Source organism: Acromyrmex echinatior, chromosome 14 (assembly GCF_024713525.1).
Source record: "Acromyrmex echinatior isolate Ae372 chromosome 14, ASM2471352v2, whole genome shotgun sequence".
In the NCBI taxonomy this organism is placed as follows: domain Eukaryota; kingdom Metazoa; phylum Arthropoda; class Insecta; order Hymenoptera; family Formicidae; genus Acromyrmex; species Acromyrmex echinatior.
The window spans coordinates 1876218-1895313 of NC_141865.1; the positions used below are offsets into that span (position 1 = coordinate 1876218).

Consider the following 19096-nt stretch of genomic DNA (forward strand, 5'->3'; position numbering starts at 1 on the left):
TATAATTTATAAGTGTAATTTATTTATACTCATATAAATATATTTATATTTATATTTATATAAATATGCATTTATTATATACAAATAATATATAAAAAATAATATATCAAATATTTTAAAGATATTAACAATTTATTAAATGCGTCTTTGATATAAATATAAAAATATATAATATTAATAAAAGCACCTTTAGGCCGGAATCAAACTACTTGAAATTTGACCAATGAAAATAAAGGAATTTTAGCTCCTATTTTGATTGATCAAATTTCAATCTTTCAATCTTCAATGTATAGTCTGATTCCGGCCTGAATTCCCGACATTCGGGATATCCAAGGAACTGTGGAGTTTGGACATTAAAGGCTTAAACACAATAGCACAGGTCAAGGATTACATGATATGCTCAGTTTATAAGCGTCTCTCTCTAAAATTAGTGTTCTCTGTCGTTCCTCTGCTTCTCGTTCCGCAAGGACTACAACTATGAAACGCGAAACATGGGGCAGTATTCATAGTCCGTTTTTATTTTAAAACCATCTTAAATATAATGCCTTAAGATGTTAATACAGTCCTCGGATTGACTTACATTTTAAAATTGATGTAAAGACAGTCTTAAATGTAAGAATCGACTATGAATACGACCTGTTTTGCGTCATAAAGTTGGTACTGAATCTTTTATTGCACGAGGGCTTACAACTATCATTTCAAGTAATTATTTAGAATTAGAATATCCCCATTATTTCAAATCTTAATAAAAAAATGTACTCATTATACGTATACTTATTATAAATGTACTCAATTTTCACATTTTTTGCAAATATTGCAGACTTGCTCGGCTTCGAATTCTTTACTGCTCGTTGTTCGTTCGGTTGAACTTCAATGAGTTGCGGCAAAATGTATTTTGCGTCGGAAGTGCGTCATTTCATGTAAAATTTTTAACCAATAGTTACGAATTGCTGCCTCAGCGTGCTGCGTATGAAAAGTCAGCTTTACTCTTCGTCTTTTTCTAATTTTTAGAACTAGAAAAAGACGAAGCGTAAATTGAATCAGATTAAAGTTAATCTACATTGGTGGAAACGGGCATAAAAGGTTACTGTTACAGAAATTTTGTCTGCGGTAGCTTTAAACTTTCACGTGCAATTTTGGCTACTCTACTTGCAAAATTCGAAAAATCGTGGCGTTTTTTTTTAGGTCAATTGCACATTTGATGAATTTTGGGGTTTTTTGGTGAATTTTCAAGCAGGGATTTATTATTTTTTATCCATGGCAATCCTGAAAAGTCATAGAAGTGAAATTCTCATTTTGCCGGGCTTTTGATAAAATCACGTCACGTTGCACTGCTTCATAGCTTTTTTTAGGATTTATCAATTCTTTTAATGTGTTTTGTTTGACTTTACTGAAGCCAATTATGCCGAAAGTAAATACAATACTTAATTATTTCACATCCCCGAAAACTATCAAAAAGTTAGAAACGGCAAAGGAAGAACGAGAAAAATCGCAAACTCCTAAGAGAGATCTAAAGAACAAAGGTTTGTAAAAATGTTTTTGATTGAAAATATGTTGCTTTAAACATGTATGGAGATAAAATTGATTATCTCATATATATATATATATTATATACATACGCATGGTGCTTTTCATTACCGTGATATTATATTGTACATATAAAATGGCAATTTAACTGACATCCACTTGTATATAATTCTAATCACAATTCTCTACTTGTCATAAAGATTTATGTATAATAATTAGAATTAGCAAAGCATTCACATAATTTATTCAATCATAATTTATTAAATAATTATTTGAATTATTTTATTTTACTGTACTTTATTTGTAATTTAAATTATTAATGCTTATTCTTGTAGTAATTTTATATACAGAGTTCCTGAATTTAAATAGCCAAACTTTGTAAGTGTGTAGGAAACTGATAAAGAATGAAAAAAGTCCTTTAGAGATATGCATATTTTTGTTCCATTTTGGAGAAAATCATGATAAAAGACAAAATTTCATTTTTACATTTATTTGTTACTTATTCGTTTATTTATTCATGTTGTCATCTTCTTAATATAGATATTGTTTGAAATATTGTCTCTTGTAGCAATGTACAAACATTGCATTTAGTATGGACAGTTTGCGTTGCAGCTAAACTGATCTAGTAATATTTTGTGTACTGCAGTCACAAAATTCAGAATACTATTGTTTTTGTGTTCAGCGATAATGCTTCAGAGGCAATGCAAGAGTATGTGCACTGATTTCCAGACAGAAGAATGCTAGATTAGCGAGTCATTATGTTGATCAGATCAGTGTTTAGCTGCAACACAAGCTATCCATACAAAATGCTCACATTGCTGCAAAAGGCTAACATTTTTAACAATATCTGTATTAAGCAAGTGACAAGAATAAGTAACTTACAAGAATAAATAAGTATGAATGAATAATTGTTTTGAACAGTTAAGTTCAAAACAAAGCAAAAACAAAAGTATATCTCTTAAAGGACTTTTTTCTTAGTTTATTAATCCTCTACATGCTCCCAAAATTTAGTCATTTAAATTTGGAATACTCTATATATATATATTTATTGTGCTACATTTATATGTAGGATTTGTTAAGAATGGAAAAGAAAACCAGAATACCGATGATAAGAAAAGATCATATAAGAAAGATACTGAGGAAGAAGAAGATGAACCAATAAAGCCTAAAAGACGGCGTCTTATTATTCCTGATGTTGACTCTGATGAAGATTCTGGAGATGAATTCAAACCAGGTTAGTTGATCGCATAATATTTCTTATCATAATTTTAAGCTAAGAAGATAGCAAGAAGAACAATATTACATATTCACTATTTTATGTATATTATAGGTTCTGAATCTGAAGAATCTGAATCAGTTTCTGAAGGAGATACAGAACAAGAACCTTCAACAGAGGAGGAGACACCAGAGGTAGAAACAATATATTTTAAACTAATATTAATATTGCCATGATAAAAGTTGTATCTAATATGAATATTTTTTCTTTTCAGAAAAAAAGGAAGACATCCAGTGTTAAATTCAAGTCGAAGCAAGCAAATTCTCGTAATACAAAGGCAGTAAGTATATAATTATAATTATTAATTTCTTTTATTTTATTTCTGTGTAATTCTTTAGCTATTCAAAATAATTGTCACATACTGCTATTAATATTCGTTCAACCTTCCTATTACATGTTGCCATGTAGAAAGATTACTGAATTTCACAATGTCTTTCTAGAACAAAAAAGATTTGAAACAGCCTTCGCAACCAGTTCAAAGTCAAATTATAAGCAATGGACTTAACACTGCACACACTTGGCCTCATTTGAAATTAGATTTCTTGCGTCCAGAGAAAATAAGAGACATACATAGAAGAATGCCGAACGATCCAGATTATGATTCTAAGACACTCTACGTACCCACTGAGTTTTTAATTAATCAAACTCCTGTAAGAGAAGTTTGTATTGTTAAATACTTTGCTATATATTAATATTGAAACCGTTACTCATTAAAAAATTTGTTTAGGCGATGAGACAGTGGTGGGAATTAAAAAGTAAGCACTTTGACTGTGTATTTTTCTTTAAAATCGGTAAGTTCTATGAGTTGTATCATATGGATGCAGTTATTGGTGTCAACGAGCTCAGTCTTACATATATGCGGGTAAGTCTATTTGTTGGAAATACGAGAAACTGTCGTTGAATTCATTATATATAATATTAAGTTATATACGTTATATATTATAGGGTGAATTCGCGCATTCTGGATTTCCTGAAATTGGATATGGTCGTTATTCGGCGAGTTTAATAGAGAGAGGATATAAAGTCGCACGAGTTGAACAAACTGAGAATCCAGAAATGATGGCAGCGCGTTGTAGCAAAAGTATGAAATTATATTTTGAAATATACATTTTGTTTCATGTGAAAAAACATATTCGAATGATACAAGCATTGGACATCCGTATTTCCTTGTTTACAGTGACTAAACCGACAAAGTTCGATAAAGTGGTGAAACGTGAAATTTGTCAGGTCAGTACCAGGGGTACGAGAGTATATACGCCATTGGACGTGGAAGCATCTACGCCAAACTCCAATTATCTATTATCCTTGGTCGAAAAGTGCAATTTCAATTCAACGATCAGCTCTTTTGGAGTATGCTTTATAGATACAACGATAGGTGAATTTTATCTCGGCCAATTTGTCGATGATCGCTGCAACTCGAGACTATTGACTCTATTGGCTCATCATCCACCAATTCATGTATGAGGTCATCATGATTTAAATATTGCATATATCTAATTGATAAACAAATGTTTTGCTTTGTCTTTTAGGTGATATACGAACGCAGTAATTTATCGCAAAAGACTCTGCAACTTATAAATAACACTCTACCGGCAGTGCTAAAAGAGCCGCTTCAGCGCGAGGCACAATTCTGGTCTGCTACTACTGTGCTGAAAGTTAGTAACAGATACTGCTTGGTATATTAAATTATAATATATATTAAATTTATATAGATAAGAAATTATTAGATATGTATATACATTAAATATCCCTCTCTTTTGTCTTTAAAGAAACTTCATGAAGGAAGTTACTTCAAAAAAGAGAAGGACTCGAGTTTTGCATGGCCTGAGGGTCTGAAACCGTATTTAAACGAAGGTAATAATTTCATAAATGATTTACATATTTACGATAATAATTCGTGTTAAATAAATCTTTTTTATTATGTATTAGGAGACAGCTTGGGTTTAACACCGGCAGATAACAAAGAATTAGCAGTACACGCACTTGGAGGATGCGTGTGTTTGTTGAAGGAGTTCTTACTCGAACAACAATTATTAGCGCAAGGCTGCTTCAATACATACATTCCGCCAGATTTTTCAACCGCGAATAGCCGTACAGGTCTTAATTATGCAAACAACATGGTGATAGATGCCGTTACGATAAAAAATCTAAGGCTCTTCGGAGAAGGTTCACTCATTAATATATTGGACCATTGTTGCACTGCATTCGGCAAAAGGTACATTTTTTATTTTGTGTGCTAATTTTTTCATATATTCTAAGCCAAGGATATGTATTTTTAGATTGCTGCGCGAATGGGTTTGCAGACCATCTTGTCGCAAAACCGTTATTATAGAGCGCCAAGAAGCTGTACAAGAGTTGCTGGATCGAATGGACGTGATGCAGTCGGCTCGCATAATTTTATCAACTCTGCCAGACCTCGAAAGACTTTTGAGCAAGTAAGTTGAAAGTTTATTAGGCAGAAATCTTCAAATTTCACTTCTAAAATTTGAAATATTAATATATATATATTTCTTTTTTTATAATAGGATACACGCTCAAGGAAATGCTGCTAAAATGAAAAATCATCCGGAAGGTAGAGCCATAATGTTTGAAGGGCCGACATATTCGAAGAGGGTGATCGTAGATTTCACTACGACACTCGCCAAATTCGAAGAAGTGTTAAAATTCATCGAACTGTTTGATGGTATGTCTATTTTGCTTTTTCATAATAAATATATATAAAGATTCTTGTTATCAAATAAAAATAAAAATCTAAATAAAAGGCATATAAGAGTAAATAATCAATAAGACTTAAATATAAAATATAGACATATAATAATGCAATTTCATATAATTCTTTCTAATGTCTCGATGGTCTAACAATAATTACATGTTTGGGCTTCTTGCTTTTTCGTATATATGCATTTTTATGTCTAATATAATTATGTTTTACGATAGATTTCAAAAGTAACCTGATAACTCGCTACACCCAGTACGAACCGAACGGTGATTTCCCTCGTTTAAGAGAGACATTAGACTATTTTAAGGTAAGCGTTTACTTTCGATTCTGCTGATTGCTTCTTCTTTTTATCTTATGTATTTGCAACATTATAATATTTCAGACCGCATTCGATCATGAAGAAGCTAAGAAGCAAGGCTACATCGTTCCAAAGAAAGGAGTTGACGCTGAATATGATTCAGTTCTGACTGAGCTTGCAGACATCAAAAAAGATCTAGACAAATACTTGGAAAAACAAAAGCAACATTTCGGCGTAAAAATAACGTTCCATGGAACAGATAGGAAACGTTATCAAATTGAGATTCCCGAGTCGCAAGTTAAGAAAGTCGGTCCTGGATACGAATTACAGTCACAAAGGAAAGGCTTCAAACGTTATTATACCGCCGAGGCAAAGGCAAGGATAATAATTCACATTTTTAATTCCAGAAAAACTTGTCAATAAATGTGAGAATAAAAAAAATTAAATGATCTTGATCATTGCAGGAACTTTTGACAAGACAAATGAATGCCGAAGAGCATAAGGACAAGGTGTTGAAAGATCTTAACAGGCGAATATTCGCGCAGTTCAGTGAAAAATACGATATGTGGCATGCGGCCGTTTACAAATTGGCCACCATGGATGTGCTCATCTCCCTCGCGGATTATGCGCGGAACGGCGATATGTGTATCCCGGAAATTCATGATGGATCCGATGGCGAGGTAACTGTATCGTAATAAATATAACTTGGGGTGTGTTCGCTTTACACGCTCACACGTAAGCACTCATCCTTGTTGCCTATCAAATGTTAAACGAGGACTAATGATGCTTACAAATTCTGTGAGTGTCAAAGCCAATGCATGCCTTTAATGATCACTTATTTATTGGAACAGCTATAGTGAACGTCATTTTTTTAGATATTCATCAAGATAAAAGACGGACAACATCCTTGCATCGTGTCTGACAACTTTATACCGAACGACACTTTATTGGCAACCGACGGTACCGCCTCTTTCATGATTCTGACGGGACCGAACATGGGAGGCAAATCGACTCTTATGCGCCAAATGGGCCTAATCACGATCATGGCGCAGATAGTAAGTCTCACGAGGAAAATACACGTGAGAAATATTACGGATATTACGACGTTAATAAAATATGAATTTCATTTTCTTGCGTAACTAGGGCAGCTACGTTCCAGCCAGCTCGTGCTGCATGACGCTGGTGGACCGTATTTTCACGCGGCTGGGCGCAAACGACGATATTTTGGCCGGCCAGAGTACGTTTTTGGTCGAGCTGAGTGAAACCGCTACAATACTGCAACGCGCTACACCCTATTCGCTGGTACTTCTCGACGAGTTGGGTGAGAAAAACTGCACATGCATATCAATACGTTCAAGACAAGTGTATCTATTATTGTCGTCATAACTTTCTCTTAAGATTATGTTACTATTTATTATCGCGCATTTTAATCATATCAAATTACTCTCCCGGTTGTAGTTTCCTTTCCTTCATCATAATTCAGATTTGATAGAAAATATTTCTTCATTGTAGGACGTGGCACGTCAACTTATGATGGTACGGCAATAGCGGCTGCGGTCGTTGATGCATTGACCAAGCTTAAATGTCGTACATTATTCTCAACGCATTACCATTCTCTAGTTGAAGATTATAAAACTAACGAAGAAGTCACGTTAGCTCATATGGTGAGAAATTTCGACATATTTCAAATAGATCATTTTCATTCAAAAGATAGCATGGAAAGTAGTTTTATACTGTTATAGTTCGTTACATATATTTATTAATCTTGGTATAACGTATTTTTAAGAAATTCTTGATGCACTTTAAATTTTTTTCAGGCATGTATGGTGGAAACTGAAGAGGAAGAGGAAGTGTCGCAAGAGACCGTGACGTTTTTGTACAAGCTCAGCGAAGGGGCATGTCCGAAATCCTACGGATTCAATGCCGCTCGATTGGCAGGCGTACCGTCTGTAATCACAAAGAGAGCTCACGAGATAGCTAGTAGGATGGAGCAGGAAACTAATCACAAGCACATCTTTAATGCTCTTTGCAAAGCCAACGGTGTCAGAATGAGAAGTCTCATTGCTACCATTTAATGTCTCGAATATAGTATTACGGTAAAAATACTCATTATAATTATCTTTGAAAAAATTGTTTGGAAAAAAGCGTGATTACTTTGCAAGGATTTATGAGTTGTACAAAATGTTCTTAAGCGATTATCTATCTATGAATATGTAAAAACGGGCATTATATGTACTTACCTTTTTCTTATGTATTTTCAAACAGGTATCAAGCTGCGCTCCAAGTAACTTATTGCATTTTTAATCTATATAATAACAGTATTTGCTCCATATAAGAATTTAATACATATTGTAATGCTTTATCCATTGTTACACATACACATATATAAAAACAAAGCCAAATCATTACTTTTGTTTGATTGCTTAATGTAATATTCGCTTAATGTACTATATATTGATAATTCTTGTTTAGTATGTACTTAATTTTGTAATTGCGTTACGTGTTTTTTACGTTGATTTATTTTCACAATAAAAACTATCACAAATGTACATTGCAGACGTACGATTTAAAGTTGCTTCGATTCTTTACGGCTACAATTTGGGAAGGAACAAGGCGGCGGCGATATCTTGCTTACAAAATTTTATTAATCATTGCCAGAGTATAAAAAGACTACTTATGATGAGTACGAAAATGCATTGTGTTACAATGTTTACTCACACCAAACAACCGCGTAAGAAACTTTGCGTGGAAAAAAGAGAAACGCTAATACATGTGCACGAGCTCTTTACTACGAAATAAATACATTAGATTATGCAGTATGATAGCTATCGTAAGTGAAGAGAAGCGGGGCAACAGGCGGACGATTTCGTCACCCGGTTGAAAAGAAGATAAGTATACAATACCGATAAATAGATAAATAATAATAGTTTCGCGAATAAATCTGACAAGGGAACCGTCGGAGCTGTCCCTCATCGATTTTGATGGGCTTTGGATATGTTGTAGAACATAAAAACATATTACACTCATATTTTTTTTTATCAGTGTATCTCAAGGTTTAGGGAGTGAAATATCTTCTTGAAAAATATGGATTTTATCGTTTGTAGCAAATATCTTCAAAACTGTGCGATATATAAATAAATGTTTAATACAAAAGTTATATGGTATTTTGTGCTCTATATAATAGTGTATTTATTTTTTTTAATATCAAATTTTTTAACTCTCCCATCCCTACTCATTAATTTTGCAGAATTAAAAAATTTTATATGAGCAAAAATTAAAGAACCAAATTCGAATGCCACATTTATTTATGTATAATAATGTTTCCACGATTCAATTTTTGAAAATTTTGGAAAAATCAGATGATAACCTTGTGCTATATAACCGCGATGTAGATATTGTTATTTCTTTTTAATTATTCTGTACTTGAAAATTGTGCATATTTTCTTATAATACAATAAAAAAAATGAATTAATCTTAATGATATATATCAACTTATTACACGAAGTTACGCTATAAGTATAGATGAACCTTGCAATAATATATACCTTAATACAATAATAATATAATATATATATATATACTTTACTCTTATATTATAAGGTATATTCTTCCAGAAGTTGTAGTACTGTTATAGTACTGTTGAAGCAGCAATATCAAATGAATATAAAAGACAAGTCGTGGAATACTGGAAAAGCGGCAAAACCAAACGAAAATCGCTTAAAGGAGTTAGACAAAATTTAAAAAAGTTACATCGATTCGACAACTACGACGATAGAACCAAAACAAGGTGAAAGTTGTAACAGAAATGAAAAATTAAAACAAATCTCTGAATACACATTAAATGAAGCACTTGAAAGGGAATAATTATATATGATATAGACATCGCTCAATAGACTTCTCGAGCACAAGAAAATGCACTAGGATTTAAAGCCTCAGAAACGTGGTGAGAAAATTCAAAATTGCACATAATAGTGTCTCGAAAAATAACAAAATTTATAACAAAAAAGTCTTTGCTATCAAAAGACGGTTTAGAAAATAAGTGTGATTGATGACATTTATTGAAAATGTAAAATATATTCATCGCTATGGACAGAAAAATATTCAATTTGGATCAAAGTGGATTCCATATTGGAAATGCACTCTGATCTTACCTTATAACATAAAGGTGATAAAAGTAGAAACTGTAATACACAGTCTATATCAGTAACAACGCACAGTACACTATACAGACTATTTCCGCCAATGATAGATTATTATCGCCTCTTTTTGTAATATTAAGAGAAGTTATAGGAACATTTGGTCCAAGAGTACAGGAAAATATATTCAACGTAATCTAATATTTTCATTACGGCTTCTACATCAGGTAAATTAACATCAAATCACATAAAAACTTGGTTGAAAGAAGTATTTTTCCCGAATATCGGACCACAATCAATATTACTATTAGACTCGTGGAGTGAACATTGTCCCAACATAATTTCGGAAACTAACAGGAAAGATACAGCCATTAGATGTTTATGACTTCCGATTATGGAAAAATTTTTCTGATACCATTATTAATATATAAGTTTATTACAGTTTTTTAAGATTAATTTGGGAAATTTGGGGGGATTATTACAATAATATTTCAGATTGATTGTGTTGAAAGTCCGGCAACTATACTGGCACGCAATCATTTCTGAAATTAATTCATTTATATGAATATATTATATATAATAATTCAACATCTTAACATTCAGACCGCGTTTCTTATTTAAAATAATAATATCATTATATTATTGTTAGATCTTTTGCAATTTATCTTCATGCTAGAAATAATATCTTGAAATTGCAATCATTAATGCATCATCAATTCTCATCGCCTAAGTAAAAATTTATTTAAATTTGCATGATTGAAAAATGGATATATACTGAGTAGACCTGGAGAGTTTAAAACACCAGTTGAATTTTATTTCCAAAGTGACTTAAAAGTAAAATGCGATCTTTATGGCGGAACTGCAATAATTATGTGCTCTTGATGTAAAAAAATCGCTTTGTATAACTTTTTTTATGACCATCACCTTTGTAATGAATATGTATTATAAATGTAACATATTATTTGTTTATATATAAATTTCTTTTATATATAAGCTTTATATATATATAAAGTTCTTTTACATATTATGACGTTACTGTAATTCTTTAGATTATTATAACAAAATTTATATCTTATTACATTTTTTTAAGCATACTGTATTTACACATGCCTGCAGAAATATGTGTAATGATGACAGAATGATTAATAAAAGGAAAAGGAAAAAAGCATTCTAATTTGCGAAAGAAAAGAAATAATAACACCTACAGCGGCACCTACCTATAGCACCTACCTATAGCAATGTTATCATCTGGTTTTTCCAAAAATTGAATCGTGGAAACATAACATTATTATACAAGAATAAATTCGGCATTCGATGCTCTTTAATTTTTGTTCGTATAAAATTTTTAAATTTTGCAAAATTGATGAGTGGGGATGGGGGAAATTTAAAAAATTTAATATTAAAAAAAATAAATACACCATTATATAGAGCACAAAATACCATAGAACTTTTGTATTAAACATTTTTTTATATATCGCATAGTTTCGAAGATATTTGCTAAAAATGATAAAATCCATGTTTTTCGAGAGGATGTTTCACCCCCCTAAATCTTGAGATACACTGATAAAAAAAATATGGATAGAATATAGAAAAAAAATATTTTCTATATTCTATAACATATCCAAAACTCATCAAAATCGGTGAGGGACGGCTCTGACGGTTCCCTTTGAGAGCGATAAACCCCCATTCTGCGTTATCGTCACATTCTTTTCATTCGTTCCATTCAAAACCGAGGCTAATCTCTCGCGAGCAAAAACGAAGCTCCGGTCTTTCTTTGAATGTTCGCGCGAACGGTACTAATATGATCGAGAAGGCACGGAGAGATTAAGAAAGCACTTGAAACTTGGTTTCAATGAGTTATACATAGTACATTTTTATTTCTCGAAATAACATATTCCTACTTCTAATGTACAATTCCGAGATCTCCATTTCGCAATTTCATTTGTCAAACGTGCTGCTATTTTTCAGTCCATTCCTCTCACGTTCTAGATCTAGTCGTTCACGACTCAAATTCTTCATCTTTCTCTCTCTCTCTCTTTCTCTCTCTCTCTCTCTCTCTTCCCCCTTTTTTAAAAATATCACGGTTACTCCATTCAAAGTGGTCAATTATCCCAAATAAACAATGTTGTTCTTGTTTTTTCCCAATATATCTCTTCGATGTTTGGCAGAATTGATTGGCAACGATTTTTTCCCTTTGTCCTCGATCCTAATCAATGTCGCATATTTTGTAGCAATCGCAGATTCTACGATCTCGATACTCTTTTGTATGCGTGAACATATTATTGCCCTTCATCTCGAGATGGGATTAATGAACTGACATGCAACACTGGAAACGAGCAAAACGCCGCGGTAAACGAAACAAATCGCGAATAAAACGATGCAATGCTCTTACTTATCAAAGTCTGCAAACATTTTGAAAAACGATGAAAACATCGAAACATTTGAGTCGAGTACCAATAAAATTGCATATCGTAAAACATTGCATATAATTTTCGAGTTATATTATAATTTTACGATGAGATTATGATTGATACAGCAAAAGACATTTATCAGTAAATATTTTAAGAAAAACTAAATGCTAATTTCTTGTCCTTTTTAGATTCATCGTAGAGCGCTAAATCGCAAGTCCCAAATGCAAACTTGTCTTCTTTTTAAGTTTATCTAAAGTTGCAAATCTGTGGCTATCCACTGACAAGATATTATTGAAGATCGACAATCGTGGAGGAGTCGTATGACTTTTAAAATTTAAACAATTAGCCCATTAATATAAATATAATATTAATTTTATAATTCATTATTATCCAATGTTTTTTAGACGCATATTATTTACAGCTTGTTAACATGATATTCCGTGCATTATCCTATTTGTGATACAATACATTATAAGTACTTATTTATGCAGGATTTATATAATAAAAAAGTCATGTAATAGATACATTATTTAAATATTAATATGATAGATACATTATTTAAATATTTATATCAATAACATCGATAATATCGATACTCTTTCCAATTACTTCTTTGATGGCTACGAAAATTTACTCAGGGCTGACTGTTTATCATCTTGTCAGTGATATACCTATGTTAGATATTTTCTTACGTATATTTTTTTTTCAAATTTTTGACGAAACTAGGCGCCTTTTGTGATTACTCCTGACAAATATTTGTATTAACTTGAAACGTTTATTCGGTTTACACATTTTTTCGTTGATTTCACTGGCTGTATTGAACCCGTATTGGAAAGCGGGAATACATATCAGTGAACGGGAGCCATAATAAAAGAAGAAAAAGAAAAGTATATTCTATTCTTCGCTTATTCATATGACTTATTATATGTAAATCGTTCGCCGATAAGGAATCGCGCTTCTTGAGGATTTATTACTCGTGAATCGCTGATGCGGTACGGCGTTCTAGCCGGAGATGTACGCTTTACGCGTGATGATCGCTTTAACTACCTTTATACAGTTACGCAATAAAGTCCATGCTATGTAGTTGTTGACTGAAGGATCGGTAAGTTACAAGGAACCCATTGACCCTCGTATGCGTCATCCACGCTGAGAAATGCTGCGGAAGCTTAAATATCTGGAAACATTTTTGCTTCCATCCTCTCATTCTCTATTTTTTATGCAATCGATCGCGCAATAATTAATCTTTCGCGAAATAGAATTCGTATGTCATGAGATTGAAATTTAAAAAATTCAGGAATGTACCTAATCTCGATAAATTTAAATACATAACCTCTACCGTTCGATCATTGGTCAGACGCGACCAACTGCTCGTTTCTGTGTTGCGAATTATTGAGGAATTAACATATCCACGATTTTGTCATTACTTTCATCCGCCCTTTCATTGAACTCTCTTGGCCCCGACAATAATAGTAAGTAGTACTGAACATCGCTGTGAATGTTTTCGTTTGAAAGAAGCGATTCATCATCAGCGTGTGTTCCATGTGAAATCAATTTTATTGTTCTCTCCGAAGGCCGAAAGAGTTACTTCGAGAATCAAGAAGCCTAAAAATTCGTTCTTACTCTTCTCTGTATATTTCCTTGAATTAGTACAAAGCAAAAGAGAGTGATGTGTAGCGTTAATCCACTAAAGCCCATAATTTATTATCTTGCCTCTTTCTATTAGGTATCTCTAGAAAAATCATAGAAAAGATATTACTCGTCGCTGTACGGATAGACGGTGGCAAAATAGACTTCCGTTTAGAATACTCTACGGATGACAATTAGAAGGCTCTCTAGATGGATTTGCGGGCTTTAATGGGTTAAGAGTACAGGGCCGAAAGAATTAATCGAGATATTCCCCTTCGGAAAAGGGGGGGAGGGGAGCGGGATACAACCCTCGTTGGCGACGTCACTCTTTACCAGAGTCCGGATGAATAGCCACCGGGTGGGACGCGAGCGCGCGTCGGTGGCTTTGCCGTCGCCGGCGACGTGTCGTTCGACTTCTCGCCGCTGTTGCTGGAATTCGAACTGGCTGTTCCGTTCTGCATGGCTGGTCCGTTCTTCTGCGACTCGGACGCGTAGCCGATTCCGGTCACAGGATTGCCATCTGTGGAAACGATTTTTTTATTAGTAGAATTTGTCGCGAACGAAGCTCGATTTCTGATATTTTTCAAATCTGCCCAACTATTTAATCGTCTAGTATTTTCTTCTAGTATCGCGAGCTTCCTGTTCGATGACCGAGTGAAAAATTAAGTAACAAAGGCAAATAATCTGCTGTATGGTTTAATTAATTGGCTGGTATTCACACTCCGTACTCTTTGTTTTTTTCAAGCTCTTAGAGTAATCTTAAGATGCTAAAACGACTCTGTAATTGGTTTTTAACATTTTAAGATTGTATTTAAGACGGTCTTAAATATAAGAACGGACAATATATTTCTCTCTTTCTCTAAAACTTAGTTGTTGAGATTTAAAATTAATCAACATCTAAATTCCATTAATTGCGAATGAAAGGAATGTGCAAAGGTACAAAATGTTAAATTAAATACATTTTCATGAAACTTTCACGTCTTATTGGATTATAAAAATCTGATGAAAAGGCTTGGTAATTATGCAGTAATGATTTTATGTATCAAAACGAACCTACAGATCCTACTTTTCGAAATTTAGAAAAATGTTAACTAAAAAGACCAAGGGCCTGCAGACGCACTGCGAAATTTATAAGATCAAAGAATTGATAAGTGGAATCGAAAAGAACGAAATGTTGTTCGAAAGAACGATACAATTCTATGTTCCAAGTTGCTATTAATATAGACTCTCCTGGTATCATCACTGCACAAAATTCTTTCACTAGTACGATTCTATTAGCATTTTCGACCATAGTGGATTTTAACCGATCTGAGTTGAACGCTCTATTATTGGTAGAATATATTCATTATCATTTTATCTTTCTTTAATATTCGATAAACAACAAGGACAAAATAATATATCATGCACCTTATGTGTGAAACGGAATCCATCTTAATAGTAAAGCGTGTGACGTCATTGATTCAACTCAAATTCAAACCTACTACGGCCGAAAATAGTGAATGACTTAGTAGAACGTTTGATAAAAGTTTCATAAATGTTTACTTAAACATTTTTAACTAAACTTCGCATATTCTTTTCGCATTAATTATTTCTAAGACACTCCATACAGAATTTGCAGTAATATCACTGCAAAATCTCTGCAATATCACTGCAATATGCAATATTGCTGCAATGTTGCAGCAGTGTTGCTACAACTTTTGTGCAACTTTATGCTGTAGGGGATTCACTATTTTCCAATACAGCTCTAAGTTACGTTCTGTTCGGACATTCACACGTTACTAGCGCTCAAATAGAAGCTGCGTGATTTTATTCATATTATGCAATTATAATTAATAATTATAAATCAAATATTTATTAATTTTTTTTTGTTAAATTAAATATTTGATTTATTTTTTAAATAACTTGCATCGCGTTATTTAGAGAAAACAGAGGTTCACGAAAATAGAGGTATACGATCGGTTCTGTAACACATCAATAATCGTACTATAAGTAATATAAAAACGTTATATAAAATTCTAGCCGTAAAGACAGATACATATGAGAATATATGAAAAATTGAAGAGCACGCTACGTTTCATTTCTACATACATTAACGGACACATGAATTTCTGACATGCAAATAATTCAGAGCGTAGGAATTCACAATTAATTCATCTATTCGACTGCTCTCATCCAATGTAACATCTACTGCATATCTGAAGAAGGCTCAATCGAGCGAGTTAATCGACGAGACTGAAACATGTTATATTTTTAATCAATTATAGAATATTTATATTAATACATACTTTTGATATTTCATGTTTTAAAAATACTTCTTTATGTTTGATTTTTTTTATGTGCCCTTTATTCTCTCGTTATTGACAATTAATTCAGTTTTTCCTCTCAAAGCAAAATATTGCACAAAAAATGGCAGATGAAAGATTACATAACTTTGAAGGGTTAATCTTAAAGTGAGATTCCCGAACTCTGACGAGATCGCTGTTTTACTGATATAATGCAAAACATCGACATATCTTTATATACTACTATATTAATCTCACGCACACATATATAGGATAAAAGTAGCGGAATCGCTGAATATTTCGGAAAATGTAAGTTTTACAGGAAAGTGTTTCAGATAAAAGTAGGACTTAAAAAGATTTTTTTACTGATCTTATATTATAGTTTAATCTTGGATGGCGCCGCCAAGATTAGATCAAGATTAAGGGAATGCTGGAGCCGCCTATATTACCGACAAAACTAGCGTTTTTAACGTTTTTGTTCCTGTCAAATTTTTTCGTAGTAATTTCACAGAATAAAAATTCCTTTTCTACGATTAAAATGTACATGCTAATGTACTTGTCGTTGGTGTATTTTGTGTTCAAAGCTGGAAAAAATAAAAAAATTGCATTAACAATACAGACGGCTTCAGCATCCTCTTAAGTCGATTATTTAAATTAGAAATCTCCATTTTATTCATTGCATATTCTTGTAGCTTATCTCGAGAGCTTTTCAAAACACTATAAATATTATATTTAGCAGGATTTAATTTATAATTATGAAATATTAAATATTTTTATTTTCTATGAAGAAAAATATCTAAAATTGTTGCAGGATCATTTCATTTTCATTTGGAGCTGGCAAAATGTTAAATGTGTCACTGCAAGTAAAACATTAAGAAATTATGTCGCGTATGTATTAATAGATTTTGTCGTTCCTAACAGAAAGACGTTGACAAATTCCAAAATTCTGATTAAAACCCACATGCTACCGTTGTACACACACGCACACTACTACATAAATGCTTACAGAACGTAGTCCTCCACCTAATACACATTTTAGGACATCATCCCTCAACTCATACAATTATAACCACGAGTACAATCATGATTGTCGCACGAGTTGAAAGCTTATCTAAATATATAGAGGGATTAGGAAATGGTAAGGAGTTGCTTAATCTTACAGGCGATTAAGCACACAATTCAATCGTAAAGCCATTGTACAACAAATTCGTATGTTGTCTATAAACCGAATTAACACCTGTAATGAACTACGAGAAGACACAACAATATATACGATGCTACTTATTTATTATTATGCTCTAGCATGAACTTACCGTAGCATCCCGCAAATACTGGGATGCGAGGTGATGACTGAAGACTCGCTTAGCAATACCTTGCCGAGTTCACTTACGTTTGAATATCGTCTAATTTTTTTCTAAACGACTTAAGCGAGTCTCCAATGTAAACTCAAATAAATCTAAATTTGTTTGAATTTGTAGTGAATTAAATTAAATATGGGAAATAGGGACAAATAACGCGAATTCGCTAACGCTTTAATCTTATAAATTATCTTTAATATCCTTTGTTTCGAAACTTTTTTTATATTCTTTTTACACGAAAGATGATCTCATTACTTTTAACTTGAAATTATTAATTGTTCAAGTTTTATCAACTGTGTATTATCATTTGCACTCAGAGAGAAAAAAAAACATAATGATAGCAACTATAAATATAAGTCACAACTATACAAGTTTTATCTGTAGGATTAATGTATACATATTTGAATAAACTATTTTATAATTATTGCAACTAAAATTGAATAAAGTTATAAATTAATAAGTTTTTTGCATGTAATCAATTATATAATTATTAAATTATATAATCCAATTATATAATTATTATAATTCTACATATAAAACTTGCACAGTTATAACTTAATTGTCATTATTATAAAAAATATTCTGTTCTCTCTGAGTGTACGATCGCTAAATGTATTTCTCTGTGACGAGCGATGGTATGCCGCAGACCGTATTAAATGCTGCAATTAAACAACGCGAAAGATACATAACGGTACGCCACGTTTATAATTCTGTAGCGTTCAATACAGGATTCGCTATGTTCAGAATCTCGGTTGCGAGAGAATGTTTCTATGAATCAAAATACCTTTATCTATCACGCGTTGCAATTCTCGATTCAATGCAAGATTGCAGTCAAGCCTCGTTGAACGCTCGCGAAAAAATACGCGTGCTCTTAAACTTCCTTCGTATAAATATTTATTGTTGAGGTGTGTGTGTTCGTATAATTATTATTTCTTATAATTATTAAAACGTTGTTATCGCAATTTACTAATTGAGAGGGGGAGGAAGGTAACGAGGTTTTACTTATACTATTACACTTACAATTAGCACGAATTTCAGTGGATATATTCAATTGTTAATTCCTGCTTTAAAACAGAACTCTTGCATGTAGTAATTAATTTGTTCCTTCATTCAAACGTTCGTGTTCGAAAAATTAGCTTGATTGCCTAAGAATCTGTGCAACTTGAGTTTAATTTGAACTTAAATTTAACTTATACTTTAAGTTAGAATACTTAATTTAAAATTCTGAAATATCTTTCATACAAGAATGTCATAAAAAAAAAATTAAGATGGTTCTTTAGTAAAGTGCTGAAAATTTGGGGTGCCTCAGCAGAGTCCACCCAAAATTATAAATATCTGCATAATTTGGATAAAATATTAAAATACGTGTACATCTTAACGAAATAATATGGAACGTATGATAGTAAATTAAAAGCTATATTTTTATCCAATGAAAACAAGAGATTGTGTTTACTTTTCGAGGT

The 19096-nt window shown here is 32.4% G+C and overlaps 2 protein-coding genes and 1 pseudogene across 4 annotated transcripts in view; 2 read left to right on the forward strand and 1 right to left on the reverse strand.

Annotated features, from left to right (window-relative positions):
- Positions 1–848: 848 nt before the first annotated feature.
- On the forward strand, positions 849–8977 carry Msh6 (DNA mismatch repair protein Msh6). 3 transcript variants are annotated; one of them, XM_011057857.2, is made up of 21 exons: positions 850–1523; positions 2597–2761; positions 2858–2937; positions 3018–3083; positions 3244–3453; positions 3531–3665; positions 3749–3884; positions 3981–4261; positions 4333–4458; positions 4573–4657; positions 4733–5018; positions 5083–5238; positions 5329–5486; positions 5741–5829; positions 5905–6195; positions 6285–6500; positions 6696–6875; positions 6964–7141; positions 7333–7484; positions 7638–7916; positions 8378–8977. In XM_011057857.2, the coding sequence occupies exons 1-20, from the start codon at positions 1403–1405 to the stop codon at positions 7893–7895; spliced, it is 3369 nt and encodes a 1122-aa protein (XP_011056159.1). In that variant the 5' UTR covers positions 850–1402; the 3' UTR covers positions 7896–7916; positions 8378–8977. The 3 variants fall into 3 exon arrangements, with proteins under 3 accessions (XP_011056156.1, XP_011056159.1, XP_011056158.1); XM_011057856.2 differs by lacking the exon at positions 8378–8977 and adding an exon at positions 8086–8369; XM_011057854.2 differs by lacking the exon at positions 8378–8977 and having other exon boundaries at positions 849–1523; positions 7638–8369.
- LOC147907324 (uncharacterized) lies at positions 8639–10720 on the forward strand (annotated as a pseudogene).
- A 1079-nt stretch (positions 10721–11799) lies between these two features.
- Jupiter (microtubule-associated protein Jupiter) overlaps positions 11800–19096 on the reverse strand; it is a 35936-nt gene continuing 28639 nt past the window's right edge. The window contains exon 5 of the mRNA XM_011057850.2: positions 11800–14513. Coding sequence (XP_011056152.1) covers positions 14323–14513 — 191 coding nt within the window. The 3' untranslated portion in view covers positions 11800–14322. The remainder of the gene's footprint in view (positions 14514–19096) is intronic.

What these genes read in the sequence shown, in the direction of transcription:
- Msh6 (XM_011057854.2), top strand. Translation starts at nt 1,403, where the DNA reads ATGCCGAAAGTAAATACAATACTTAATTATTTCACATCCCCGAAAACT. An exon ending in CTCATCATCCACCAATTCAT is followed by an intron (nt 4,262 to 4,332) that starts GTATGAGGTCAT and finishes TTTGTCTTTTAG; the next exon opens with GTGATATACGAACGCAGTAA. An exon ending in AGACATTAGACTATTTTAAG is followed by an intron (nt 5,830 to 5,904) that starts GTAAGCGTTTAC and finishes ATAATATTTCAG; the next exon opens with ACCGCATTCGATCATGAAGA.